This window comes from Aspergillus welwitschiae, assembly GCF_003344945.1.
Source record: "Aspergillus welwitschiae strain CBS 139.54b unplaced genomic scaffold BDQ94scaffold_35, whole genome shotgun sequence".
NCBI lineage: Eukaryota > Fungi > Ascomycota > Eurotiomycetes > Eurotiales > Aspergillaceae > Aspergillus > Aspergillus welwitschiae.
Window position 1 is genome coordinate 12580 of NW_020798729.1, and position 26209 is coordinate 38788.

Here is a 26209-nt window from a genome sequence, read left to right on the forward strand (position 1 = left end):
GTTTGTTGAGATGGTATTGTCACGGAGGATGTGGAGGGTGGAGAATGGAAGGTGAGGTAGGTATACATATGCTCAAGTAGTCATCTTACGAAGTAGAGTCTTCAGACCGCGTGTTCCACAAAACCAGGAGTTGAAGATTGACTATTCAAAACAAACTAATGGAATGGTATGTACCTCTCTTGTCTATACTAGTGAACACAGGTATACAACCAGTCCGAGCCATAATCATATCTTCGTCCACCCAAAGTGCCTCGAGGAAAAGAAAGCCTGATTGAACTAATCACATTTTTGGCCCGACCTCTTGGTCAAGTATGAACGCAGCATCCTTAACCAACCAGAGAGCGAGCTAGGTACAGAGCAAAGGAAAAAGGGTGTGAAAAAGCGTTTCCGGAAGAGAACCATGAATTACAGCAATAAAATCGCACAAGCGTGTCGCATCTCCATAAGCAATAACAGACAAAGGAAACCATAAACAGCACAAGACAGAAACACGCAGATTAGACGGTTCCCGCTCGCCACTGCTGAAAGAGAAAATGCTGGAGACACAGAAAGCCACTTTTTGAAGGATTCTCCTTTACCAAGAGAAGCGCAACGATGTCAAAACGTCTTTCCCACCGCAGCTCACCCTTGGAGCGTTATTGGCAACTGCATTCGTAATCCGCATCGAGGGACGTTAGGTGATGGTATTAGGGTGTTTAGATGAGGTCTAGAACCAAAAATCAGTATGGAAGATACGATAATCAGAGTGTGGGTGAAGGCTAGCTTACCAGCAACGTTCATGGGCATCTCCTCGATCTGGGTGCTGTAGAACTGCTCAATCTCACGCATCATGCGGACATCGTCAGCGGTGACGAAGTTGATGGCAACACCCTTACGACCGAAACGACCACCACGACCGATACGGTGGATGTAGTTCTCACGGTTGGCGGGAAGGTCGTAGTTGATGACCAGGGAGACCTGCTGGACATCGATACCACGGGCCAGAAGGTCAGTGGCGATCAGGACACGGGAAGATCCGGAACGGAACTCCTTCATGATAACATCACGCTGGCCCTGCTCCATGTCACCGTGCATGGCAGAGACGGTGAAGTCACGGGCAGTGAGCTTGTCAGTGAGCCAGTCGACCTTGCGGCGGGTGTTACAGAAGATGACGGCCTGGGTGATGGTGACGGTCTCGTAGAGATCGGAGAGGGTGTCGAGCTTCCACTCCTCCTTCTCAACAGCAATGTAGAACTGCTTGATACCCTCAAGGGTAAGCTCCTGCTTCTTGACCAGGATACGGATGGGGTCACGCATGAACTTGGTGGTGACCTCAAGGACATCCTGGGGCATGGTAGCGGACAGCAGGGTGACCTGGGTAGACTGGGGGAGGAGCTGGAAGATGTCGTAGATTTGCTCGGTGAAACCACGCTAATCACATTTATTAGCAAAGGCACGTCTTCCCTGGGCCCAGATCTGGTATGGACTTACAGAAAGCATCTCATCAGCCTCGTCGAGGATGAAGAGCTTCATCTGGTCGGTCTTGAGGACACGGCGCTCAATCATATCGTGGATACGACCGGGGGTACCGACAACGACCTGGGGGCCGGCGCGGAGGGCGTTCATGTCGTCACGGACGTTGGTACCACCAATGCAGGCGTGGCACTCAATGTTCATGAAGTCACCAATGGCGACAACGACCTTCTGGATCTGCTGAGCCAACTCACGGGTGGGAGCGACAATCAGAGCCTGGCAAGCCTTGAGCTCCTGGTCGATCTTCTGGAGAGCGGAGATGGAGAAAGTGGCAGTCTTTCCGGTACCAGACTGAGCCTGAGCAATGACATCGTGGCCTGGGATGCTCTAGTTAGCATCATAGATTATGGGCGATCGCGCCGGGGGGAGACGTACCGGCAATGATGGGCTTGATGGCACGCTGCTGGATAGCGGAGGGACGCTCAAAACCGTAGGCGTAGACACCTGGACGTCGTCAGAACATGTTGGCACAGACCCCACCAGGGCGATGATAAAATTTGTATCACATACCGCGAAGCAGCTCGGGCTTCAGGTCCATGGAGTCGAAAGAGTCGGTAACCTCATCGTAGTTAGTCTCGATCTGTCCTATTGAGGTGAAGTTTCTGGTCAGCTTGTTTCTTTTAAAGATGTTCCGATGATGGAATGTGGCGGTTATCTCTCTTTCCTCTGCTGACTTGGGAGCGAGCCCCAATCTCCAGCAAAGTGATCGATAAAAACCACAAACTCGCTTTTGTAGGAAAAGAAAAAAAAGCATAAAGCAAAAGATGTTTTAGTAGCACATACCCTCGGGGATCTCCTCCAAGCCCTTGTCGTTAGAAGCCATGATTGCGGTGTTGTTGAGAAAAGATCACAGGCGAGATGCTGTGATCGAAGACGGTGGGGTTTTGGGAGTAAAACTGGAAAAGGCTTGTTAGCGATAGGCGAGGATGGTGGGGGAGGGCGCAATGCGCAGAGAAACACTGGGAAGAGAGCAACGAACCTGGCAGCACAACTCTCGGGGATGAGAGATATCACAAAGACTTCAAAAGTCGTAGGGGTGGGAAGAGAAAAGAAGTTCAAGTTGGATCACCGAAGATGGTGTGGGAAAATGGGGGAGCAGAAGCGGCGGGACGAGCACTGCGAACTTTTTTTTTTTTTCCCTTCTTCCCTTTTCTTTCCCTGCGTCTGCCATTTTTTCCATTTGTCGCGGTGAAATTTTTGATTTTTAGCGCCAATTTAGCTTAACCGATACGCACCGCCTTCTCCATCGGGCAACCTACCCACGTACTTGCCTTGTGGGAATTTCGCCATGATTTCCTTATTCGCTGGCTGAACTACGGAGGGAAATATTTGGTAATACTTTCGATGCCTAGGAAGCATGTGTTTTACTGCGTAGGACGTATTATTGCCGCTTCGAAAGTCCACAGGCGTGTTGTTTATCGGTGGGTTGGGCATAAGACCCCCGGTATCTTCCCTGCCTGACAGCCCTGGCCGTTGGTTGTGTGGGCGGTTTTCTTACTAGTCTGTACCACCACCGCCGCCCGGTCTGTGACCGGTCTAGTCGTTCCCCACCGAATTGGGAAAGTTCCTAGAATTCAATGCCCGTCCCTTCCTTTTTCTTCAAATAATAATCATGAAAATGCCGGATATCAATTCGTTGGACAGTGCTCGTCCTCTCGGCGGTGCGGTGGCTGCTCATAGCTACTCGTCGCATCCGGAATCTAATCTTGAGGATCTGTCTGGCCATGAAGAAATTCCTGGCCATCCTCTGGGCGTGAAACCCAGTGGCAATGCCTTGCTCGCCGCAGAGAATCTGCGCCATGCAATTGGGACCTTTAATATCCTACCGGATGAGTCGATATTGATGTTGCTGGAATACCTCGACGGGCCCAGTTTGTTGAATATTGGACAGTCATGCAAGGCATTTTATGCTTTTACCAGAGCCGAGGATCTCTGGAAAGCTCTTTTTATCGGGTGAGATATAGATCTATTGTTCTTACATTATTGTAATTGTCTGCATCTGCTTGCGAGAGGACTACTCTTTTATTTCTGTTGCATTGTGGGACATGGCAATTTGCTCTCATCACATTTATAGATTTACAGCTAGACGGCCTGGGGCATTGTACTAACGCTTCAGTTAGGTCTCCTCCCGCTTCGTTCTCATGGAAAGGAACATGGCGTTCAACTTATCTTAACATTCCTCCATCGGAAGAGTGCATCCTGGACTGCTCGAATCTATTCTCGGATGTCCTGCACCGACCCTTCCACTGCGCCCACATATCTCTAGATCCCTACATCAAGAATATCCCTGCCCGCAACCAAATTGCTCGTCTCCCCGATCTCTCTTTCGAGGAGTTCAATGAAAAATGGAGCGACACGCCCTTCATCTTGACTGAGCCGGTGAAACAATGGCCAGCGTACAAGCAATGGTCCGTAAACATGCTACTAGATCACTACGGCGAGGTTGTCTTCCGTGCAGAGGCAGTGGATTGGCCTTTCCATACTTATGTCGATTACATGCACAACAACTCCGATGAGAGTCCTCTTTACCTGTTCGACCGGGCCTTTGTCTCGAAGATGGGCCTTAAGGTCGGTCAACCGGACCAGGAGCCTGAAGCCACTTACTGGCCTCCCGGTTGCTTTGGAGAAGACTTCTTCTCCGTGCTGGGCAACGATCGCCCTGACAGGCAGTGGCTGATCATTGGACCCGAGCGGTCTGGAAGTACATTTCACAAGGACCCGAATGCTACCAGTGCCTGGAACGCGGTTGTCCGTGGCTCGAAGTACTGGATCATGTTCCCGTCGTCTTCGAAGCTCCCGCCGCCTCCGGGTGTCTATGTGTCAGACGATCAGAGTGAAGTGACTTCCCCTCTTAGCATTGCTGAGTGGCTTTTTGGCTTCCACGCGGAGGCACGACGCACTCCAGGCTGTATTGAGGGGATCTGTCACGAGGGGGAGATTCTCCACGTTCCTTCGGGATGGTGGCACTTGGTCGTCAACATCGAGCCGGCTATTGCCATTACTCAGAACTTCATACCCCGTGCCCATCTGAGCGCTGCGCTGGACTTCTTGTCTAACAAGGCCGACCAGATTTCAGGTTTCAGGAAGGACGTAAACAATCCCTACGAACGGTTTGTGGCGCAGATGCAGAAATCGCACCCTGAACTCTTGGAACAGGCGCAGGCAGAGCTGCAGAAGAAGAACGAGGGGAAGAAACGGAAATGGGACGAAATTGTGCACGGAAACCCAGAGCAAGACGGAGGTGAGGCCGCCGAAGGAGGCGGTTTCAGCTTTGGGTTTGGAGATGACAGCGATGTTGAAGTCCCCTAAATTGCAGTCTCTGCTACTTGCAAGTGAACGCATAAATGTTCATTGGACGAGTATGCAACTGCTGCTGTTTACAAACGACAAGACGACTACAGCTATCCAACGAAGCTATTGCTGAGAATATGCCGAGTTTCCGCCAGTACTCCTGGCAAGCCTTCGTGCTTGCGGCCCACTAATGACAAGCAACTGTTTTGCTGGCAGATGTATTGTCTCCAAATGCCAAATATCCCACAAAGGCACCAACAGCAACTGCGAGCATGACAAATCCGTTGTACGTCATGAAGAGCAGCCTGAACAGTTTAGAACTCGTCCAACTCGAAGAGGAGGCCAATAGTGAGAGATTAGAAGACTTACATGATGAAAAAGCTATAGAAGACCTGCACAGCATACAATGCCGCCATGGTGATCTTGCCTCGTTGCTCGACGGTTCTTCGGCTATCCCTGCCTACAACTAGGGGTGAGCCGGTATTCGGGGCAGGCAGCGTCTGGCTAGAAGGGACATTGGCCGTGGCAGAATCGTCGTGGACCTCGCTGCCTTCACGGTGTCAGGTGCTTCATCTCAGCAAAGGTTGGGCCAAACCAATAACCAGCGCTCGAAGATGAGGAAGAAACCATGACTCCAATATCCCCGCCATACATTATACAGGAAACATAATAGGAACTGAAAAGTACGTACCTCCTACAGCAACCGTAGTATATGCACTCAGCCTTCTAGCATGAGCTGCTTCGAACCGCCTTGTGAGCTGTCGAATTCCCTCGTAGCCGGCTGTCAAAAGGACGATGACAATAAGCGAACCCAGAAGGGACCAGGTGCTGGTAATGCGCCATTGGGGAAAGACGATGCAGAGGTTCTTCGTAGACCAGGTGAACAGCATCTAGCAAGCACCGTTAGCCAGACCGATAAACGACGAGCTAGGAGGATAGTGCGTTATAACAAGCTATGGTGAGCTCCACTTCACGCACTGCTTGCACTTGAAATAAGATAGATTAGCAACGAAGGCACTCACATTCATGCTGCACTGTCCGTCACCCATATCCATATCGCCATGGTCATGACCATGGTCCATGTCCATCATACCATGCATTGAGTGATCCATCTCGAAGTGCTGTAGCAAGTCCAATAAGGTAGATAGTCGTTGGTGAAGCTAAGTATAGTATATGTAGCGAGCTTCAAAGTAGCATATATCACAAGCCGCTACCCAGATAAAGAAGCTTACAGACCAGATCGGTGAGCCAGAGAAGGAAAGAGAGCAAGGAGTTCCGCTAAGATGGGGAGATGCAGCTCCCAGGCGTACGTAAGTTGACGGAGCGATAATGTGACGCGGATGCAAACCAGCCAAACAGCAACGATAAGATCTGGCGGCGATCATCATCCAATCCATTCACTTCCACTTCTCTTCCGCTTCTAGATAGATCGCGACAACCACCTCCACCACTGACTGCAGCTCCCTCAATGCGCGCTCGCATCTAACCCAAACAAACCTCCCATCTCAATTTCCACAGAGCCTACACTTCCTCGCGACCGCAAGTCGTCGCCCACCACCACAATGACCGAACCCGCCGCTGCAACCCCGGCCGCATCAACCGCCCCAGCACCAGCAACAACCACCACCAGCACAGCAGGCCCAACTTCCACCACGACCACCAACTCCACAGCACCCAATCCCACGCCAAACAACAGCAATGCCAACAATAACTCCAACAACACAACATCAACCAGCACCTCCAACCCCAACCCCAACCAATCCGCTGACTCCTCCGCTTCGTCTACCGCGAACCGCGGCCTTCCCTACTACGAGAAACTCCGCCGCGAACTCCGCGATACTCTCCAGAAGAAGCGTCTAATGGACAAGAGCATGGTACGCCCCCACTCTCTTCACTAATACCAGAACCAAAGGTCCAATCTAACAATTACGCACAGGCCCAACTTGAAGACCAAATCTACCGTTTCGAACAATCTTACCTCGAAGAAACCACCGCCGGAAACATTATCAAAGGCTTCGACAACTATATCAAGGGCTCATCCAGCGGCGCAGGGATCGGCGGAGCGGGCATTGCGCTCTCTTCAAGTATGAGTGGTGGTGGAGGTGCAGCAAGACGAAAGGCGACGGTGTCGGACGCGGATCGTGTGTTCTCGAGGAGTTCGGCGAGTTTTATGCGGGTATGCACCCCCTCGAAAACTTCATATCCACCCTCCATCTTTGTTTGGCTGTGTGGTATTCTTGGATGTGTGTAAAGCTGACGAACTGTGTGTTTGTGGTTAGGATTCACCTGCACCTTCATCGGCTCAAACGACGCCGTCGCATGCCGCGACTCCGAACTCGACGTATAATGGGTCTACCGGCAAGCCTGGGAATGGGGATGCGTCGTCTGCGGCGAATAGTGTGAAGGGGGGACAGGCGTCGAAGAATAAGAAGAAGTCTGCGGCGAGTAACAAGGATAAGGGGGATGATGATGGGACAGATGGGGATAGGCCGCCTACGAAGAGGTTGAAGATTACTTATGGGAGGGATTGATATATCAGGTTATTTTACTTCGTCTGGTTTCATGTGGATTGATTGGTTGGAGTTGGTAGGTTTATATTTGGGTTGGATAGGGAGCTGTGGCGCGCGGGAAACTACTGATTATATTTGTTCGAAGACTTCGCTTTATCGGCTATGTTTTGTTATCTGTCTGTGATATCCTCTGTACTACTAGACTGCATCGGCATTGCTCTGCTAGACTATACATCTCAAAAGATATGTCACTTGGGGCTAGAAATTACAGACAATTTCCCCTTTCCAATGCATGGAGAGACTACAGCTGTAGTCTGTACGTCGCGACCTCGAAAGCTCTCAGCTCGATATCAATGCTCGTGGTCTGCGCATCAACCTTGGATAAGACAAGGCTTGTCTCGTCATCCTCAAGGATGTTGCACTTCCAAGCCTTCCTGACGGGGAGCTTGGTATTGATGGTGCCACGACTCTTACCACCTAGGGACTCGTAGATTCGGAGGATGACGCTCTTCCCGGCACGCCGTGGCAGTTCATCACGAGACACGTCTTCATCGTCCTCACCGCGCTTCACCGTGTCCAGGACAAGCGAAGGAGAACCGTCCAGCAAGATTGACTTGAAAGCGTCGCTTGCTTCTTGACTGGATGCGGGTTCCAGGGCAAGAGGGTGGTTAAAGCTGTACCCTGCGCGGATGGTGCGATGGTCCAGGGGTCCTGCGTGCGGGAGAATCGCGTAACGGATTCGATGACGACCCATATCTGCATGAGCATCCGGTGCCTTCGGGGCCCGAAGCAGGGAAAGGCGCATCATGTTACCACAGGTTGCGAACCCATATTTGGAATCATTGAGGATCGAGACACCGTAGCCGTGTTCAGACAGATCTGCCCATTTGTGGCAGCACACCTCGAACTTGGCCATGTCCCAGCTGAAGCTTGTTAGCAATTTGTATATATAGAAGCAGAGACTGTATTACCTGGTGTTATAGTGAGTCGGGCGATTAATGATTCCGTACTGAGTCTCATACGATGCCTGTGTGTTCGTGATATCGAGAGGGAACTCGACCTTGAGGAACTTCATAGTCTCCCGCCATTCAACTTCACTTTCCATTTCGACATAGGATGGCTGGTCGCCAACGGCTGCAGCCAGACTGATAGTCGTCTTGATCCAGCTCTTGTCGCTTATGCGGGTCTCAGTGACCACGCTCACACGATATGGATCGTGCTCAGCGACGGTAGTCTTTCCGGATTGCAACTCCTTCCTAGATTCGAGGTGGAAGACCTCAACATCCCACGCTTGCCAGTAGAGTGGTTTATCGTCAAAAATGACAAGCTGGTTAGCTTTTCCACCCTTGGCAACAATCTCGCGCTTTTCCTTTAGATCATACAGCGACGTGATGACTCCGTTATGGACATCCACCCTCAGTTTCTCATTCTGTAGACGGAAAACACCGGGCTCGATCTCGGAAACAGTCACGGCAGGCGCTGTGCTCGAAGCTGTAGGGAGCGGGCACTGAAGAATACCACTTTCGCCACTGACAATGGCGTACCTGGGGCCACCCGCAGATGTAAAACCAGCAGGGACCTTGACTACTTCCGAGCGAGGCCAGGGCAATGTGTTAATTGCAACGAGACTCTTAGCGCTCCGGCTTCCCACTCCAAGAGCTTGGAGGGCTTCCTTCCGAACCTTGTTGCCAATTTCAAATACCTTCTTGTAAAGCTCTCTGGAGTCATCGTAGCACATCTCAATGCTGCTACCGGGGAGGCAATCGTGGAATTGGCACAAAAGCACATCCTCCCACATCTCGTCAATTTCCTCCTTGGGGTATTTATACTTATCAGCAGGCTGCTCCAAAGTAGCAAGAGTAGCCAGGTATTCGATTTCCCTTAGCAGGAACTCTGACTTTCGGTTGCCCCGCTTGTTGTTGGCTTGTGTGGTATATGTGCCCCGATGTAGTTCGAAATATAGTTCACCATACCATGTGGCAAAGCGAGTGCCCTGCTCTACCTTCTTCTCGAGTTTTGCGAAGAAATCATCGACTGAATCTCCCATTTTCACACGAGGGAGCAAGCCAACCTTGTCACTAAGGCCGCGGCAGCGGCGCAGCTTTTCCAGATGTTCGAAGGTTGGCCCGCCGCCCCCATCACCCTTGCCAAATACCAAGAGTGACGTGTTGTCGTTGTCCATTGACTTGTGCTGAGTCACGCTACGCTTCACGTCACCAAAGTGAGCGCTGGCAGTGTATGTCTCCGCTGGTGGCATGTGGCACATAACTTGGCTCCCATCGAGTGCAACCCAAAGGAATGTGGTGTGCGGGAAGTTATTGATATTGTTCCAGCTGAGCTTTTGGGTGAGGAAGCGACTCATGCCGGCCAGACGACAGATCTGAGGTATCTGCGTAGAGTAGCCAAAGGTATCCGGAAGCCAAAAGGTTGTACAGCGTTCTCCGAAGTTTCTCTCGAAGAAGCGTTGGCCATAGAGAAACTGCCTCACCAGCGACTCTCCGCTGGGCATATTGGTGTCATGCTCGACCCAGCTGCCACCGATGGGCTGGAAGTGACCCTTCTTAACCCACTGTTTAACGCGTTCAAAGACCGATGGATAGTATTGTTTCAGCCACTTGAACTGTTGTGCCTGGGAGCAAGCGAAGCGATGCTCCGGGTATCGGTCCATCAAATCACATTGATTTGACCAAGACCGGGCAACCTTACGCTTAGTTTCTGCCCAGGGCCACAACCAGCAAGTATCGATATGACAATGCCCAATAGCGTAAACGATGGGTTCTGTATCGGTATCATACACCTGCGAAGAATCCACCTTCTCCCCCAAGTACTTTTGGGCAATCTTGCGTGCCTCCTTGATTGATTCATTGCTGCCCTCCCCAGCAATGAACGCATCAATGATAGCATTACCGACCATATTGGCCTCATGTGACTCCCAGCCATCGCCAGGGAATTCCCTGGCCGCGTCTAGTGTACCAAGTCAGTGCGCATGGACAGGATGATTATCACCTCGCAGCTGGCGGGGGTATAAGCTGCCTATAGCTACTAGTCCGAACATACCTCCAATGATCCAAAAGTCATAGAACAACGCCCGTGCTTCTAGGTTGACAGCCGTAATCTGGGCTTTGTGCAATGTATAGTACTTGTTAGGATTGGGTGGCTGGATGGAATCTCCACCAGGCGCATTTCCAAACATGCCATTACATGCCATCTCGATGTAGAAGATGTGCTCCTTCCCATCCCGCCAAGCATCGGGGATGATCCACTCGATACGCTCGTTGCCGCCAGTGAGACCTTGAAGGGGCCGACCATCTTCAGTCCAGACCAATCCCTCGTTGTTTGCATCCCAGTGGAACTCCAGACGTTCCTTTTTGCGCATATCCTCCGGGACTGTCAGGCGGATGCGGAACCAATGAGTAGACCAGCTTGGTCCGAACGATGCTCCGATACGGGTAGGTTTAAATTCATTGGCGGTAGCCTCTTTGAAGGTTGGACGTTGGAGGTCAGGAACGGAGTATACTGAAAGCTTGACATGATCTTCATCATCGTTGACTGCCTCGTTCAGCTTGCTAGTAGAGCTTTAGTATAGTTCAGACGTGAAATAAACGATCGGAAAAGTGAAGGAGGTGTACAGAGAGACCACATTGAGGATGAACTCACGATATGAGGTTTTGGCCTTCGTACTGTCCGGTGGCGGTGAATTGCTTGAGACGGTCGGTGTAGATGCTCTTGATGCGTTGACCGACAGGGCCCGCGGGAGTCTGGGGAAGGGCGCTGGGAGCTTGCCGGGGAACGTCTCCACCCATGGTAGCGGGTCTAGATCACAGTGGAAGAATTAGGGTAAATAGCTTTGATGCAACGAATGATAATTGTAAAGCATTTGATAAATACAAACGAATTGAACGATCGAGCGAGAAGGAAGTCTGTTCGAAGGAAAGAAGAGGGGAAGTGAGGAGTCGCCAGAAACGGCCAGGAACACGACAGGGCAGGTGACATGACGTTGGATGCAGCGATTCCTGTGCTGATCCGGGGTGGCTGTTATGTCAGCCATTCCACTTGCCTTTTGCGGCAGACTGGAAAACAATGTTTTGTGAACGGTGATATTATTATCACGTTTGACCTGAAATATTAGAATTTCGGTGAGAGCAGTATATTGTTTTGTGAAGTCCAGTTGGGTTTGGATAGATGCCGATCGTGTGGTATGCCGTTTGAGACCAACTGTAGACATTCATCAAGTTCAAAACGCCTGCTGACCATGCCGACCTTACGGAGGCTGTACAACGATGCATTATCTATTTCTAGCCTTCTACCTACCGTAAACCGAGCTAACAGTTTTGTTTTCGACTAGAGCGAGTATGACCCTGCCGTGGTGAGTGGAGTCTTGCCTGCCCACTTCCAGCCATCGAAGTGCATACTTTTTGAGACCGATCAAATATACCGCGATAAGCTCTCATGTTCCAGGGACAATATTGATAGCCAGGCCGAGTCCATTGTCATTGTGTTTGACGACAGTGGCCGCTTGCTAGTTGAGTTCTGACGGAATTATAGCACATAGCACAGAGATACATATTGCCTCCTGCATCAATGCTTTGCAGCAATTCTCAAATCGCTTTATTAAGCCGTTGAGAAACCAATTCTTGAGTGTTAGGACCGTGCAATGTCTGCTTACTTCGATGGCAGTGTGACTGGGTTGCTGAGCAGAATTCAGGACAACTTGGGCCTTCCTCTTCGACTTGTCGAAATATCACAATGAGCCCTTGGCATCTGGGTACCTTCATCACAATTGGTCGACAAAATATCGAGCCCTAAGAAGACTAACAACGTAGCATGGGCTAGAATCCCAGGAAGGCTGGATAGTAAAGAGCACGAACAGTAGAATGCTTTTAGCGATGTCATAGGCAAAGGTCCAGGGTTAAGGATTATGGCATTATGCTTCGCCCATCCCTCGTGTGAATAAATCTGTTTTCGTGTCCCTTGAGCAAGTATGTTGTTCTTGGGGTGTGATCCAACTCTAGGATGGCCGTGGAGTGAGGTTCGGGTCAGTCTTTCTGCCCTCCAATAGGCTATAGCCATTGGCGTGAAAATTAGTGATGTAAATGCGGCATATGTATGTTTGCATCTCTCGCCAATATCAGAGACCTGTTCCTCGGAGTCAATGTTGTTGTAATTGATTCTCCCAGTAATATAGTCGTATAAACCATCAACTACCATCCATATCACATGATCATATAGTACATGGCCCTCCGGGTTCCCATTTCTGGAAACAATTTAAGGTTAAAGCTGCACCCCACGCAGAAAAACAGCGGCTCTTGAACAGATAACTGGCTCAACTTGCCAATAATGGGGCCTCCTGACATGTATAAGAGCCTTTCACTGCGACATCGGTAACTGACTAATAATTATATTTGTCTTGCCGATGGCAGACATCCTCTTGAGTGACATCATGAACAAGCGGGGTTGTGAGGGATCTCCATTAGTCAGCCAGCTTGGGCAGCAGTCCAGTAGCGCTAAACCCGAAAAGGCCAACAAATTCCCGTGACAATTTCCCATGGCCAGCGAGCAGGGCAATAGCAACCCGGCCATAGTAATATGGGTGCGGGGCATTGGAGGGGAGAAAATCTGCTAAAAATCACTCGGAGTTGCAGAGAACCTCACAGAAATTAAACTCGGTGACATCGACTTCCTAAAGGAGGAAACAAATCCCACCACCGCCATCGGACTATCACCTAGCTTTTTCCTCGGGGGTTGCAGGCGTGTGCCTCGATTTGTAATCCCCCATCATCAGATAACCCCAAAAATTCGCTGATAACTGTCAAACACAATCTCTGCCACTTTCCCCGCCACCCAATCACAACGCCGTCAGATGACAATTGAGTCAGCCAGACGAAACCCAAAACGAGCATCCGATTACGGCCACTGATCACTTTTGAACCTCAAGTTTCACTTCCTTCTATTTATTTCCCAACATCTCCTCTCCCTTCTCCCTCCACCGACGAATTCGCAGGTAGACCGACACAATGGCTCCCTCGTTCGTAACCATCGACACAACGCCTGATTTCGACATGGCACCCGCCCCCTCCCCCCAGCCCATGTCGACCGGCAGCCCCTCCAAGCGCACTCTCCTCCTCGCGCCCCCCTCCATCGCCACCCAAGAAGCGAAGCTCCGGGACCTCTTCACTGCCTTTGACCGCTCCACAACCGATCTGCAGATGCTGGACCGCATATCTGCCGGCTTCGTCTCTCTGCCCGCCAACACCTACGATCACATTCTTGTCCTAACCGACACCGATGGCACGCGGCGGTCGGAGGCCCTCCACCTGCTCACGCGGGACGTCTACACCGCGTTGGTTCCCTGCATGAAGGCCGGAGCGAAGCTACAGACTCAGGATAACTTTTTCGGAGAGGCTGAGGAGCGCGAGGCGGTCCTGGCGGGGCTGATCAAGACCGATGCCGGATTTGAGAAGATGGATCAACCCAAGTCGTTCGCAATTCCTCTGCGACGCAATGGGAAGAAGAAGGATGCTGCGAAGACAGAGACAGTTGCTCCTGCTCCTGCTCCTGCCCCGCCCGTGCAGCCTGTCACCGTGGGCATGATTAATAATGATGACGATTACGAGAACGATGATGATCTGATTGACGAGGATACACTGCTGTCGGATGAGGATCTGAAGAGACCTATTCAACGTGAGTTTCATTCATACGTCTTTTTTCAAAAAAAAAAAATTGTCGTGAAATCCGAGCCATGCTAACTATGCATGCATACACAGCCCCCGAATGCCAGCCCAAGCCCGGCCGCCGGCGTCGCGCCTGCAAGGACTGCACGTGCGGACTCGCAGCACGACTCGAGGCAGAGGAGCAAGCCGAGCGGGAGAAGGCAGACAAGGCTCTGAACGTGATGAAGCTGGAGACGGAGGACCTGAACGAGCTGGACTTTACCGTGCAGGGTAAGACAGGCTCGTGTGGAAACTGCGCCCTGGGTGATGCCTTCCGGTGCGCGGGCTGTCCGTTCATCGGACTGCCGGCATTCAAGCCGGGCCAGGAGGTGCAGATCCTGGAAAATGTTGCGCAGTTGTGAAAGTTTTCTTTTCAGTTATTGGTCAGGTCGGGTCTCTATCTTTTCGGTTCCTTGTGGGTTGGTTGGTTGGTTTGCTTGGACAGGCGATGGTTGGGCGCAGGATAAAATAGAATACCTTATCTTAGTTTAGCCTTGTTTATTTATCATGACCTAGCTCTAAGGAGTACATAGGGTTGCATTTAGGAATATCAATGACCTACTATTTGTTCCTATTAATCAATTATCTTGACAACACACACACACACACACACACACCCTATAACGCTGCCCACGTAGCTGTGCAGTGTCAGTATACTACAGGGCCGCATTCTCAATCCAGCAATCTATAATGCGATCAAAAGAAGCCCAACAAATAAAGACACAGATACACCATAAAGACCAAAACACATTGAAATTTCACATTCATCTTATCTCCTACTCCCTACCTAATCCTACACCATACACAACGTCCAAATCCCGACACCCCATCCACCATCCATAACAAACACTAATCAATAGAAAATCAATATCAATGAAGGCAACACAAGCCCACCAACTCAGTAATAAGCAAAAGTCACACAGCATTATCCATCCCTAGATTACGATCTATAATACCCTCTACTATGATCTCACAAAATAAACATTTCATCCACCAAGCGGATAGTACTATAGTCAAAAGGAGTAAATCGAAGCAAGGGTCGATATGCACAGCTGTCGTACAATTTTCCCACCCACACACACATACATGTTTACATCCACAGATACAGCTAAGCCACGATGACCTGACCCCTAATTTAGACTACGGAGAAATGATCCAGGTGGTTTGATTCCATGGTATGATGTTTCATTTGCTAATTACAAATGTCTATGGCTGTCAACGGATATAGATATTGTGTTTAGATTCATACTAGGGATGAAAGACAGGGCAAGGGTTAGATACGATAAGGGGAAGGGGTGAGAGACATTTGATCCAGGAGAATTTCTGGGACAGATCATGTGCTGTTGCTGCATATGCAGGTATTGGAGATGGATCGGTAAGGGGGGGAGGGTCATTGGGATGATGCACGTGTTCTATTATCTTATGGGTTGCATTCTTCTGGGTGGGGTGGGTGTTAGTATTCAATTACTGCGATTATTGGGTGATTAATTGGGCTGTTTCGGGTTGTAGATGGTAAGATTTGATATTGGGTCATTATAAGCTAGTATCCTCAATGTAATAGATCAAAAAGTGAAGTAGCTATAGATAAGCATCTATAGGTGTATCCCCAACGCCAAGCAGAGACCCTGAAAATGCCAACGGGATATCACGGTAATGACTAGAGTTGCAGGACAAGACGAGAGTTATAGGACGTAGAGAGTGACCGGAATAGAGACAGGCTAATTGGATAACATGGACAATGAAGCGAATGGGATATCATGAACATAGAAAGGAAACGAGACGAAACGAGAAATGAAAGTTGGAGAGAGACAGTGAGCCCTTCGTTCTAAATCCAGGGATCGGTCTGTCTGTAATTGTTGTTATATGGACTGACTGGTCCAACCAGTCGAATCTGTGACTTCAGCTCTGTGTGCCGTCGATCCCCGCGCACCCCGATCATCTTCTTCCTGGCGCCGTCAAGGGCGTCGAGGATATGATGCGTGCCATCTTGAATGGCTCGGACGCAGTCCCGAGTGTTCTGCTGGAGTTGAGACCGGGCGGGTGGCGTCAGGGGTGGCGTTGCGGAGGACACAAAGCCCTTCTTTGATGAGCCTCGTTTCCGATAGCGGGGAAACCGGACGTTATGGCTCTGTCGGTAACTGATTCGCTTCTCGCGACCTGGCTTCTCCCAGATCGCAGCACCGTACTTCTGATACGGCGACATAGGCACTGCCAGCTGCTTCTTCCGTTGGGACGCATGGGGTCGCGGGTGCGGCCCGCGCGCACCCATGGTTGAGCGAGTGGACATGCGCGATAGGCGTTTATTCGAGGGTAAGACATCCACTGGGCTCAGAGGGGACTTTGGGCTTCCAGGATGATAAATCTCGTCGGTTGTGGTAATCTTGCTCGATGGAGTGGGGGTGCGCACAGGATCCACTGAATCTGCTGTGGGGGGTGAGGACCGACTACTCTTGTTTCGTTCCAGCGAATTTTTCGACAACCGTCGTTGCACGTAGGAGCGAATAGAATTGCGCACATCCTGAGCGAGAGCTCGTCCACTCCGATCCGATGAGTTCAAAAGGGTGCGGCTTTTGGTGAAGTCAAACACGGTGAGGTTCAGTTTACTGCCGTTCTTTTTGCGGGGGTGAGTTGGAAAACGCGGGGATGTCGGGAGAGCCGACGGAGTAGCCAGCTCAGGGAAGAAATCCCATTTCTTCTCCCGGAAGTAATGGTTGGGGCCAGCCCGGTTGGTGACCCAGGGTTGGGCCCGGTCGGAGTGGTCATCGTGGAGGAAGGTGGTGGTGATGGCGAAAGGTGCGGACTTTGGATGGTCATTGTGGTGGTGGTGATGGTGATGGTCGTCGTGCTGGTACGGGTCGATGGGCCCGGCAGTGGGTGGATGATCGACAAGCTCGGACAGATCGTCCGAACCAGAGCGGACAAAAACAGGGTAACTCTCGGACGAATCCGCCGAAAAGCGTCGGCTGTCATCGTAGAAGCTGGAGATGGTACTACTGTCATCGCTCCATGCAGTGGAGCCCTCATCCATCGACGGGGTCTCAGGCAGTGGCTTGGGGGGCAGCTCAGGGAGCGGCTTATCAATATGTCGCAGTGCCGGGCGAGCGGGGGGCACTGGCACTCGAGGAGGGACGACTTGCTCCAGCCCCTCCAGGGACCGAGAGGGTCTCACTGGAGGGGCCTGTCTAGGAAGTGCCAACGAGGACGGAGAAAGCATGACGATGTGCTGATAGTAGATGAGGGGGAGGTTGGCAGTGGGGAGAGATATTCCCGTGGCTCGGGCCAGGAACTAAGAAGTATATCGTTCGCAGTGGCAGGAGATAGTTTATAGAGTTGACACGAAGGGAGGGAAGGGGTGTCTCAAAAGACCTTTCCCCCTCCTGAAGGATGGGGGGAAAGAAAGAGGAGAACGTGGCAAGGGAAAGACAAGCAGAACCAAGAAGCAGAAGGAGTGAAGAGAAAGAAGCCGAAGACGAGAAAGATAACCTGTGAAAGGCACCAGCCGGGGGGAAATTGGGCCCGATTGGGATGTTCTCCGTTGGCGAAGTACCAAAATTGTGACCCGAACACGGCCAGCGTTGTTGCTTTTTCGACTTTGCTCGCCAGTCGCCGGCCTTGATGCGATTTTAACCTTTTTTTGGCGTCCAGGATGACAGGCCAGCAAGCAGGCAAGCAAACAATCACACGACCGTCACTCGTGCAAGTCAGCCTGTAGCCACTGTCTTTATCCGGCAGTGTAGAGATAAAGAACCCGCCGGGACCATGGTTCAGCAAGAAGAGAACGAGGGGGAAAGTAAAGGAATGGGGATGGACGAAGGGGAGAAGGGAGAAGAAGAGGGAGAGGAAAGGGAGACGATGGGATGGAGTGAAAGGGAGATGGGTTTAATAATAATAATAATCATTATCAGAGGAAGAAGGAAGAGGAGAACGAGGCCGACAACCAGAACTCAGCAGCGGATGTGATGGGATCCATCAGGGAGGGTCGCCATATGCAGCTCGTCAAGCTCCGTCTGGCTGGTCCGGCCGTTCATCCCTAGATCCCAAGGAGTTCGGGGCGCAGTCCATGTGTAAAAATTGGGAAAATCAGAGAAAAATAATGAAACAAAACCAAATAAAATAAATATTTAAAAAAGCAAAAAACAAAAAGCGACATATCTCAAGGGCAGTTCCTGGTCGGACTGCAGGATGGGATCGTCGTGGTCATCATCATGGGCGGGAATAGCCTCATGAGAGTGACACCCTCATGCAAGGGATGGACCGGGGGGGTGTGTATGTGGTGTGTATGTGGTGTGGGTGGGCTTGCTGAGGGGCGCGCCATTAGGGTGATTTCCGTTCAATTTTCGTCTACAATTACCGGGATTCTGGTTCTAGCTCTCGATAGAATATTGGTTGAAGGATTTGGAAGTGAGAAAACTAGAAAACCCATTGACACCGAGACAGACATGGGAAGATCCAGACATTGATGGATGGGGAAAAGATCTGGTTAGGGCCGGGGAAGAATACGAAGCGCAACCACCAACAACTCTGAAGTCACCGAGTGATCCCAGCTTACTTGCTGATGGCTGATTGCTGAACCCCGGAAGTCGATCCTTTCCGCCAGCCAGAATGGATCTGAATGGTTCATGAGGGTTATTCTTGGTTATTCTTAGTTGGATCATCAACTAATCGACTCACTAAACAAACTAGTCGCGCTGGTCGTTGCCAGTCAAACAAAGCAAGCTGGACGCCGCTTATCCCTGGTTGCCCTCCTCCACAGCCTTCAGCCTTTCAGCTCGCACTCTTTCTTACTCTTCTCGTTTATTTACTTTATATCTGCTCGGCTATCTAACTTCTGGCATTTCACGTTGCTTACTCTTCTATCCCTGCACTCAATTGAACTTAATTCCGTAATGGTGGCTTAACTATTCGGCGTGTCCCCAGCCTTTCGACTGAGAAGATAAAAAAGAAATTGAAAAGAAGAAAAAAAAGTCTCCATAGAAAAGTGACAGACATACAATACAGTAGGGGAAAAAAAAAAAAACCAGATAGATCATATTGCGGTATGGAGATCGCCTTTGACAGACCTCTTCCCTTTGCTTCTGTCCCTCTTCTCTGCACGCTTAGCGTGGCCTAGTTTCCTTAGTCGCGTTGACTTACTCCCCTAGCTGCTTCTCTTCTTTCTTGCTTTGACATGCTTTCTTTTTCTTCCCTTAGTTTGCAAGGTACATATACTATACTATATGACAGGTAACAAAGATAGTTTATCCAGCATGACATTCTTCTGGCTTCACCACAGGCAAGAATGATCAGTGTCGGTATTCCTCTTCTCTCTTCTGAGCAGATGGACGGCAACCAACCGACACATGACGCCTCGCATTTCCCAGAACATCCATCTGGCCCTCAGCCACACTACTCTTTAGCAAGGAAATTACTGCCGATGAGGTAAACCTGAACTCATTTCCTCTATGACAGGTTCATCCAGTGAGAACACGTGCTTCAGGCCGGTCTCGCTCTCAGCATTCTTTGGATAGGTCATCCCCAGCGTCTCACAGTCCACGCCGCGATACGCCTCGTTCCTCCCATCCTCCACTGTTCGTTCCCTCCGCTCGGGATACTGCTGCGTGGTCACGCTAGATAGCCCCATCGGAGTCTAGGCAACTATCCTGATGGCCCCCATTCGACCGGAGATGGCCCAGAGGACGCCAAAACAGCAGCTCCACAGTCGCCCGTCGCGACAGAGATATTGGGCACCTGAACGGTGCGACGGACCCGGGCGGGTATAGTTCGGACACAATCGAATCGTGGTGCAGCTGAGCCTGAGGGGAGCTGATCACTGATTAGACGGTGGAGATGGCTAGAGGCTGGCTGTCGCGGTACGCGCTGACTATGCTATCTCAGCAGCTCCACAGAGACGACAACTCAGTCGATTGATCCGATCCAGCAATAAGCATGAGCTCATGATGAGGCAAGAGAGAATGCACGAAGACGCGAGTTTTCTGGAATCGTTCAAGCTTAGAGGCGGAGTGGGGCCTCTAAGATCAGGCTATCCACCGCCAGCATTCAAGATAGCGGCCCAGCATTCCACTCACGGGCATACCCGACCCGTTTCAGATCACTGTCGAATTGAGGCTGGTCCCATGGCAGCCAAGCCATGTTGCTGCAGGCAATGCGAGCCAATCAGTGTCAGTGGTTAGCTGGCAGCCTTCCCATTGTACCTGCGATATTGCAGGTTTCGCGCGAATGCCCATTCTCGGGAATACGGAAGTCTTGCTTTCATTTCCTAAGACTAGCACTGCTGGCAAAGCTTGCTCATGGGCCAATCTCCACCACCAGCAATGAGAGATTAATGACGCTAGTATTGTTGTACGGGATGTCTTACTCTCATCCGCGTTAGGCGAGCAGACAAGGTTTGTCAAGCATGGCATTCCTAACCCTAATACGCTCTCCATGAGACGTTCCGCACTAGTAGCTTTTCCAGAGACTCATGTGGCTGGCGGCAAGTGATAACATGAAATCATAGTGGATTTTGAGTGACTTTCATCACGGGCATGCCACACGGTCCGAGAGTCCATTGAGGTCGGGCCAGTATTGAAAGTATGGAGGAGTAACTGTATTACTTTGGGCCTTGGTCATGATTGAAATCAGGCTGACTCAAGACCCTCACTGTAATACCAAGTGGCTGATTGTGAGAATAACCTGGCATTGGCTGTAGTATTCCAGCATTGTAGTTAACATTAATCGCCGCCTGGAATTGCTTGAGCCCCTGCCAGACAGGTCGACGCATGCTAGGACCAAGAATGCGAGCTGCAGTATCAAAGCCAATCGAGCTGGTCCCATGAGCGAGCAGACCTGGCCACGTGCAGCAGTAGCCCCAGGCAAACATCGAAGTCAACATGTCTTCTTTATCACCTCACGCGAAGTGCTGGCATCTACATCTAATTTTATCAGTCTTGTATCTCAGTGAAGAATCACTGACAATTTCCCTTCCGCTATTCCCTCACCTGAAGCGATGACATCTCATCCCAGGTCAATATCAAGACAGCAATCACGAAACGACCCAGAGAGTAGTGCACCATCTCCACTGACCAAATCACAATGAAGCGCAGACCACACAAGCTATCCATCCTCTACCAATATACCCACATCTACACTTAGAAGTTTCGCTCATAGATACTCAAATCCAACCTTGACTCTACCAGAATATGCTCATCAGACAGAGGCACTTCTGTCAATCATCTATCACCACTCCACCCCTCCCTGCAATCAGACATCACTAAATAGTCCGAGTCAAAACCGATCAGCCACTCAACATCAACCTGCATACGCACACTCCACAGTGACAAATCCCCCCGTGTCCTATCCATCTTGTGCAACCAACAAATGAAACTTACGAAACATACATTCGGAAATAAGTATCAATCATAACATGGGGAATTAACTAACTGCATAGCGGTTTTAACCGATAGGTATGATTGCAAGATGTACGACATCGGTTGCGTTATGCATGCGTGTGGTGGGATGTCATCACAACGATTGCAAATACCCAAGCATTGCCTAGCGCCGTCCGGATGGGCACCTGCAGCAGGCAAATGGGGTATCAATGGGCAACCAAGGAGGGAGATAAGCCGCCGAGCATGGGATGGGATTGATGTCTTGTCTGGATGTGTGAGGGGCCTGTAACTATCTCAGGGGCTGTGTGCTGATATGACTGTGGTTGAGCCAGTGATGCTGAACTCGCGTGGTGATGTTCCACGGGAGTTGTGCAAGAGGTACATATGTATCTTCTATATGTTTAGTTCGGACTTGCTTGAGTTGTAATTAGACTTAAGTATCGACGTATCAATGGATCTCTAATATGAGGCTATCAACGCAGCATCTACTCCAACACATCCAGATAAGTAAGTATCAACTAAGTTTAGCCGCCATCTCCATATCCCGCCTCGTCAACTGATCCCCTGTCCTCCGGATCGGACTTAACCGGCCCATCTTCCGCAACTTCTCAATGATCGCCTCATCCCCAAAGTGGCTATTGTGCTCAAATTCGGGCTCTTCGGCGTACGCGACCCGCGCCACATCAACCAACATCCGCGCCGTCATCCCAAACACCCGGTACCGAGTAACCTGAGAGGCCTTCTCCTGCTCCTCCAACCGACTAACCGCTTCTTTCTGTTCTTCTGTCCTTTTCTTCGGCTTGACCACCTCTTTAGGCCGAACAGGGACGAAGAATTGATGCACTATTCCTAGTCAGCCACCACCATCACCACCATTTTCACCATAATACAGCCCAATAAACAAACAAACAGAAAAAAGAAGATGATACTTACTCCTCCAATCCTCCTGATGCCACTCCGTCCAAGCCCCCTTATACCAATCCGTCGGATCCCCATCACCCCAATCCTCCATATCCCTACAGCTCAAGAAATTACGAAACGGCGCAGTAAACACAGCCGCGACTTCGCGCGGATCCAGCCTCGGGATCAGCGAAACCTCAGGATCGGCATTTTCACCAGTCCGCTCATCAAATGAATGCAGTAGCGCCACACATGGCCGAACGACTAGTTCCGTTCGCGCTAGGTTGGCTGGGAACTCACAGAGATGCTCGACCGTGAAGGGCCGAGGTAGGTGCTCGTCGTGCTCGGGGAGGCCAATTTCTTCTTTTGCTTCGCGGCGCGCGGTTTGTATGGGCGTTTCGGATAGAGAGTCGGCGCGACCTGGGTTTCTGTGTATTAGTTTGATATCATTATGATATAGCATATAGCATGTTGCTACGGTAGATCATAAGTAGATATCTATCATCGTACGTAGCACACACACACTTCCACCCCCTCGAGAGATGGCTGTGCCATGCGAGAATAGAGAGGAGTGGAAGGAGAGACAGAGAACTTACCACCCGGTAAAGCAGCCTGTCCGGCATCTGCCATATCATAATCACAATTAGCCACACTGTACATAGCTCATTCCACCTACGACACGAAAAGCAAGCTATTACTAAAGGAAAAGGGTACGTAGGTATACATACAAGACCTCAACGTCGCCGCCCTCATCGTCAACACAACCCTCAAGTCCCCCTTCTGGTCCGCATACAGCAGCACCAGTACCGCGGCGCGCCTTGACAACGGCACCGAGGTATAGGTTGTTGGCGGGGGAGTGTAGTTTCTTAATCTGGCAATGGCTTTCTGCAATTTACATTGTTAGTTAAGTACTTAGGTAGTATTCAATATGCTTATAGAGTGGCTTGGCTATTTTCGGTTGATTGTTGGATATCAATTGGGTGTTACGTCATTTGAATTTGGGGTGGGGGGAAAGTGGTGTATTGTGTAAATGACAGGAAATATATAAATATGGGTAATATAAATTGTAGGATTCTGTACCTGGGATGTTGGATTTAGAGGGGGCATGGTAGTGGTAGTAGTGATATTTGCGATGTTGCGAGTGTGACTGGTGAAGGGGCGAGGGAGAATGATCCGGGAAGAGTAGAATTGGTGCTGCAGTATGTGATGATGCCGGTGATGGAGGAGGAGAGGGTTTCGCATTGCAGACAATGAACAGGGGAGGAAAAGAAGAGAAGAAATGTAAGGGGGATGGATTAAATAGTTGGTTTATCTATCGATTGGCTAGTTCGTTACTTGGCCATGTGTTGATGCAGGATTGATACTTTAGTTGGTTTGGTGGAGGTACGGACGGAGAGTAGTCACTTGATAGAGTTATCGGGTTTGTTGCCGAGGTACTTACGCAGGAGCCGCTGACTCTGGAGTTAAATACCCGATGGGTTGAATAATCAGGAACTCATTCAGTAGGAATATTTGGTAAGATTAAGGTAATATCAATTAATATCCATGTCATATTTTTGTCCAGATCAACCGTCCAAGTCGACTAAGTATCTATTTCAGTATCGGTACGTCACAAAGAAGACTGGTTTAAAAGGATATAAGAGATCCAACCTCGATGGTGTCCAACCACGGATCCCAGAAAACAAACAAGAATGAAACGAATAAATAAACAAACAAGCGAACAGAGTCTATCGTATACACACTAACACATGGGAAGAAAAAGAAAGGGAGAGAAAGTAGAGAGTATAGGCGTAGGGATCAAGAGGGGAAAAGAGATCTATGTCACGGTTCATCAACGCGGTATAAACGCCCTGTCGAAGCAAAAAGAGAAGGAAGGTTGCGATTATTTCTTCTCTTCCTTAGCCTGGGTAGACTGTTGTGCCTCCTCAGCTTTCTCGCCCTCCTGGACGGCTTCGTTGGCCTCACCCGTTTGCGTCTTGTACTTGGCTTCGTACTTGACGTCATCCTTGTCATCGATATCCTCGATGTCCTTGGGGGCAGAGACGCCCTTCTCCTCGTTCTCACTGTTCTGCTCGTTCTCCTCCTCGATCAGCTCTTGCTGCTCCTTGATGACCTCCAGACGCTGCTTGTTGGTGGCGGCGCCCTCGGCGTTGTGAACCTCGAGCTCGATCTCGTGGAAGAGCTCCTCAGGAATGCTAGACAAGACGGACTGGAGAGCCTCGATCTGGGACGACATCTCGGCTTCCTTGCCACCCTGGGCGTAGACGTATGCGTTGCTCAGCACAAGAAGGGTCGAGGGGACGCCCTGCTTGAGACGCAGGTCCAGCCACATCGACATGTCCTCGCGCAGGCGAGCAGGAGACACGCCGTGCGTGCGGATACCACGGGAGGCACATGCCATCTGCAGTTCAGGAACAGACAGAGACTCCACACCCTCGTGGAAAATGGCGCGGTCGTCGCGCTTAATCTGGCGCATGCGGTGGCGGATGTTGTACCGAAGCATGGCGTCCGTTCCGAAAGAGTTGAGGTTCATGTACTTGCAGATACCCACCAGCTGGGGCCGGGACAGGTTGTCGAGCGTCAGGTCATCCTTGAAGATCTTGCACACCTTGATCACGTCGTCAGGAGTGGGCGATTCTCCCGTGGTGCGGATCTTCTTGAAGAATTCGGCAAACTCTTCGTTCTTCACGGTCGCAGCAGTGACCGGGAGACCAGACTCCCTCAGTGTGTTCTTCAGGAAACCCGAAACCTCCTTACGCGTCGAGCTCAGACTCAGCGCCTTCTTCTCGCGCGCCTTCTGGCCCTCGTAGGTGCTAGGCAGCATGTTCGGGAACAGCTTCAGGGCAATGGGAAGCAGCAGTTCCGCGAAGGGGATGATAACGAACATGGAGAAAGGAACAAGGCGACCCAAATCCTTGACGGTTCTTTGGAGCTACACACATAGACATCATTAGCGAAGATCAATTAAGCGTATCCCATGTGGACTTTACTAACCTGACGGTGCTCTCTGCGACTGAGTTCATAGCCTGCAGCCATCTTCAATGCCAGCCTGGAACTGATTCTGACTTCCGTAGCAAGAAGCTTGGTACCATCCCAGTAGTGCTGAGCTTCCTTCTTGATCTTTTGTCCGATTGTCAGTTTCTTCGTCTCCTTCTTTTCCTCCTTCTTGCCATCAAGATCCGCGGACTTTGCCGTCGTCAGCTCTGCCGACTTTCCATTGTTCTGCGCAGCAATTTGAGACGAAATGGACTGCCCAGAGTTGGGTGTGACCTTCTGGACATCCTTGGAGGGCTGCACGGTGTCCGGGGGGAGGGGCTTCTTGGCCTGTTCTGCGTTGAAGCCCGGAGGGGGGAACGAATTTGAGGAAGAGGAGGAAGAGGTCGACGGATCAGTGGCATATCCGCGCTGCTGAGGGACTAGAATGGCGATTGCCGACAGTTGGGATGGCAGACCTCTGCCGTTGAATCGGAGGTTTGCGGCCGTAGACGCAGCCAAGGCACCGGAAAGTCGTTGCCGGGCTGCATGCGAATATCGGGTTAGCGATCGAGCAGTTGAAGTCGAAGCCTCCTGGGGACTCAGATAGACGAGTGATTCCAGGTCAACTTACCGAGCATATTAGGCCGCAATACTGCATTGCCGCGCACAAGGCTAGCTGACCTCATTGTAACGGACATTGCGGAAACCTAGGGGATCGAGATGCTCGGAAGATCGAGCGAATGCAGACGGATGCACAACAATACGGAACCAAATGCGGGACGTGACTTTGAATGGGACACACTGAGGAGAAAGATAAAAAAGGAATCGGAAATTACAAAAGTAAGACGAGGTGCTGTCGTAGTGTCGTTCGTCCCCCGAGAGTCTGGGAGCAGAGGTGGCTACCCACGTGACTGCGGCGACGTCGGACTTAAGGTTTGATCGC

At 50.6% G+C, this 26209-nt stretch overlaps 12 protein-coding genes across 12 annotated transcripts; 3 read left to right on the top strand and 9 right to left on the bottom strand.

Moving 5' to 3' along the window:
- Positions 1–106: 106 nt before the first annotated feature.
- Positions 107–2643, bottom strand: tif1 (putative eukaryotic translation initiation factor 4). The gene is made up of 7 exons (XM_026767492.1): positions 2492–2643; positions 2296–2408; positions 2023–2097; positions 1888–1956; positions 1471–1829; positions 768–1410; positions 107–706 (listed from the first exon to the last, which is right to left on the bottom strand). Exons 2-7 carry the CDS (start codon positions 2333–2335, stop codon positions 696–698), a joined length of 1197 nt encoding a protein of 398 aa, XP_026622596.1. The 5' UTR covers positions 2336–2408; positions 2492–2643; the 3' UTR covers positions 107–695.
- Positions 2644–3033: 390 nt separating this feature from the next.
- On the top strand, positions 3034–4948 carry BDQ94DRAFT_81446 (putative F-box and JmjC domain protein). Its single transcript, XM_026776603.1, has 2 exons — positions 3034–3465; positions 3633–4948. Exons 1-2 carry the CDS (start codon positions 3125–3127, stop codon positions 4819–4821), a joined length of 1530 nt encoding a protein of 509 aa, XP_026622597.1. The 5' UTR covers positions 3034–3124; the 3' UTR covers positions 4822–4948.
- Positions 4949–4990: 42 nt separating this feature from the next.
- Positions 4991–5915, bottom strand: BDQ94DRAFT_173602 (low-affinity Cu transporter; the record flags this gene model as incomplete). Its single annotated transcript, XM_026772196.1, has 4 exons — positions 4991–5108; positions 5173–5353; positions 5495–5693; positions 5826–5915. The coding sequence occupies 4 exons, from the start codon at positions 5913–5915 to the stop codon at positions 4991–4993; spliced, it is 588 nt and encodes a 195-aa protein (XP_026622598.1).
- A 311-nt stretch (positions 5916–6226) lies between these two features.
- BDQ94DRAFT_81450 (chromatin modification-related protein EAF6/MEAF6) lies at positions 6227–7446 on the top strand. The gene is made up of 3 exons (XM_026776604.1): positions 6227–6677; positions 6740–6979; positions 7083–7446. Exons 1-3 carry the CDS (start codon positions 6366–6368, stop codon positions 7332–7334), a joined length of 804 nt encoding a protein of 267 aa, XP_026622599.1. The 5' UTR covers positions 6227–6365; the 3' UTR covers positions 7335–7446.
- A 109-nt stretch (positions 7447–7555) lies between these two features.
- ams1 (alpha-mannosidase) lies at positions 7556–11228 on the bottom strand. The gene is made up of 4 exons (XM_026776605.1): positions 10971–11228; positions 10371–10879; positions 8285–10277; positions 7556–8236 (listed from the first exon to the last, which is right to left on the bottom strand). Exons 1-4 carry the CDS (start codon positions 11114–11116, stop codon positions 7615–7617), a joined length of 3270 nt encoding a protein of 1089 aa, XP_026622600.1. The 5' UTR covers positions 11117–11228; the 3' UTR covers positions 7556–7614.
- A 763-nt stretch (positions 11229–11991) lies between these two features.
- BDQ94DRAFT_150001 (uncharacterized protein) lies at positions 11992–12944 on the bottom strand. The gene has a single exon (XM_026767493.1). It carries the CDS (start codon positions 12519–12521, stop codon positions 12015–12017), a length of 507 nt encoding a protein of 168 aa, XP_026622601.1. The 5' UTR covers positions 12522–12944; the 3' UTR covers positions 11992–12014.
- On the bottom strand, positions 12601–13030 carry BDQ94DRAFT_81468 (uncharacterized protein). Its single transcript, XM_026776606.1, has one exon. The coding sequence runs from the start codon at positions 12912–12914 to the stop codon at positions 12681–12683; it is 234 nt and encodes a 77-aa protein (XP_026622602.1). The 5' UTR covers positions 12915–13030; the 3' UTR covers positions 12601–12680.
- A 39-nt stretch (positions 13031–13069) lies between these two features.
- Positions 13070–14615, top strand: BDQ94DRAFT_150002 (Fe-S cluster assembly protein dre2). The gene is made up of 2 exons (XM_026767494.1): positions 13070–13994; positions 14078–14615. The coding sequence occupies exons 1-2, from the start codon at positions 13328–13330 to the stop codon at positions 14383–14385; spliced, it is 975 nt and encodes a 324-aa protein (XP_026622603.1). The 5' UTR covers positions 13070–13327; the 3' UTR covers positions 14386–14615.
- Positions 14616–15535: 920 nt separating this feature from the next.
- BDQ94DRAFT_150004 (uncharacterized protein) lies at positions 15536–17079 on the bottom strand. Its single transcript, XM_026767495.1, has one exon. It carries the CDS (start codon positions 17049–17051, stop codon positions 15849–15851), a length of 1203 nt encoding a protein of 400 aa, XP_026622604.1. The 5' UTR covers positions 17052–17079; the 3' UTR covers positions 15536–15848.
- A 2053-nt stretch (positions 17080–19132) lies between these two features.
- Positions 19133–19966, bottom strand: BDQ94DRAFT_150007 (uncharacterized protein). The gene has a single exon (XM_026767496.1). It carries the CDS (start codon positions 19641–19643, stop codon positions 19428–19430), a length of 216 nt encoding a protein of 71 aa, XP_026622605.1. The 5' UTR covers positions 19644–19966; the 3' UTR covers positions 19133–19427.
- A 1938-nt stretch (positions 19967–21904) lies between these two features.
- On the bottom strand, positions 21905–23397 carry BDQ94DRAFT_161864 (NUDIX hydrolase; the record flags this gene model as incomplete). The annotated part of the gene is made up of 5 exons (XM_026769453.1): positions 21905–22233; positions 22324–22710; positions 22887–22913; positions 23019–23175; positions 23371–23397. 5 exons carry the CDS (start codon positions 23395–23397, stop codon positions 21905–21907), a joined length of 927 nt encoding a protein of 308 aa, XP_026622606.1.
- Positions 23398–23805: 408 nt separating this feature from the next.
- On the bottom strand, positions 23806–26117 carry BDQ94DRAFT_81491 (MRS7 family protein). Its single transcript, XM_026776607.1, has 3 exons — positions 25898–26117; positions 25285–25808; positions 23806–25222 (listed from the first exon to the last, which is right to left on the bottom strand). Exons 1-3 carry the CDS (start codon positions 25962–25964, stop codon positions 24173–24175), a joined length of 1641 nt encoding a protein of 546 aa, XP_026622607.1. The 5' UTR covers positions 25965–26117; the 3' UTR covers positions 23806–24172.
- Between the last annotated feature and the right edge of the window lie 92 nt (positions 26118–26209).

What these genes read in the sequence shown, in the direction of transcription:
- tif1 (XM_026767492.1), bottom strand. Translation starts at nt 2,335, where the DNA reads ATGGCTTCTAACGACAAGGGCTTGGAGGAGATCCCCGAGG. An exon ending in CTTGGAGGAGATCCCCGAGG is followed by an intron (nt 2,098 to 2,295) that starts GTATGTGCTACT and finishes TCACCTCAATAG; the next exon opens with GACAGATCGAGACTAACTAC. An exon ending in GAAGCCCGAGCTGCTTCGCG is followed by an intron (nt 1,957 to 2,022) that starts GTATGTGATACA and finishes GACGACGTCCAG; the next exon opens with GTGTCTACGCCTACGGTTTT.
- BDQ94DRAFT_81468 (XM_026776606.1), bottom strand. Translation starts at nt 12,914, where the DNA reads ATGCCCCGCACCCATATTACTATGGCCGGGTTGCTATTGCCCTGCTCG.
- ams1 (XM_026776605.1), bottom strand. Translation starts at nt 11,116, where the DNA reads ATGGGTGGAGACGTTCCCCGGCAAGCTCCCAGCGCCCTTCCCCAGACT. An exon ending in TGACTTTTGGATCATTGGAG is followed by an intron (nt 10,278 to 10,370) that starts GTATGTTCGGAC and finishes TTGGTACACTAG; the next exon opens with ACGCGGCCAGGGAATTCCCT. An exon ending in CCGACTCACTATAACACCAG is followed by an intron (nt 8,237 to 8,284) that starts GTAATACAGTCT and finishes AACAAGCTTCAG; the next exon opens with CTGGGACATGGCCAAGTTCG.
- BDQ94DRAFT_150004 (XM_026767495.1), bottom strand. Translation starts at nt 17,051, where the DNA reads ATGGATGAGGGCTCCACTGCATGGAGCGATGACAGTAGTACCATCTCC.
- BDQ94DRAFT_81450 (XM_026776604.1), top strand. Translation starts at nt 6,366, where the DNA reads ATGACCGAACCCGCCGCTGCAACCCCGGCCGCATCAACCGCCCCAGCA. An exon ending in GTCTAATGGACAAGAGCATG is followed by an intron (nt 6,678 to 6,739) that starts GTACGCCCCCAC and finishes AATTACGCACAG; the next exon opens with GCCCAACTTGAAGACCAAAT. An exon ending in GTTCGGCGAGTTTTATGCGG is followed by an intron (nt 6,980 to 7,082) that starts GTATGCACCCCC and finishes GTTTGTGGTTAG; the next exon opens with GATTCACCTGCACCTTCATC.
- BDQ94DRAFT_81491 (XM_026776607.1), bottom strand. Translation starts at nt 25,964, where the DNA reads ATGTCCGTTACAATGAGGTCAGCTAGCCTTGTGCGCGGCAATGCAGTA. An exon ending in ATTGCGGCCTAATATGCTCG is followed by an intron (nt 25,809 to 25,897) that starts GTAAGTTGACCT and finishes ATTCGCATGCAG; the next exon opens with CCCGGCAACGACTTTCCGGT. An exon ending in GTCGCAGAGAGCACCGTCAG is followed by an intron (nt 25,223 to 25,284) that starts GTTAGTAAAGTC and finishes CTATGTGTGTAG; the next exon opens with CTCCAAAGAACCGTCAAGGA.
- BDQ94DRAFT_150002 (XM_026767494.1), top strand. Translation starts at nt 13,328, where the DNA reads ATGGCTCCCTCGTTCGTAACCATCGACACAACGCCTGATTTCGACATG. An exon ending in TCTGAAGAGACCTATTCAAC is followed by an intron (nt 13,995 to 14,077) that starts GTGAGTTTCATT and finishes ATGCATACACAG; the next exon opens with CCCCCGAATGCCAGCCCAAG.
- BDQ94DRAFT_150001 (XM_026767493.1), bottom strand. Translation starts at nt 12,521, where the DNA reads ATGGTAGTTGATGGTTTATACGACTATATTACTGGGAGAATCAATTAC.
- BDQ94DRAFT_150007 (XM_026767496.1), bottom strand. Translation starts at nt 19,643, where the DNA reads ATGGGGCTATCTAGCGTGACCACGCAGCAGTATCCCGAGCGGAGGGAA.
- BDQ94DRAFT_81446 (XM_026776603.1), top strand. Translation starts at nt 3,125, where the DNA reads ATGAAAATGCCGGATATCAATTCGTTGGACAGTGCTCGTCCTCTCGGC. An exon ending in TGGAAAGCTCTTTTTATCGG is followed by an intron (nt 3,466 to 3,632) that starts GTGAGATATAGA and finishes CGCTTCAGTTAG; the next exon opens with GTCTCCTCCCGCTTCGTTCT.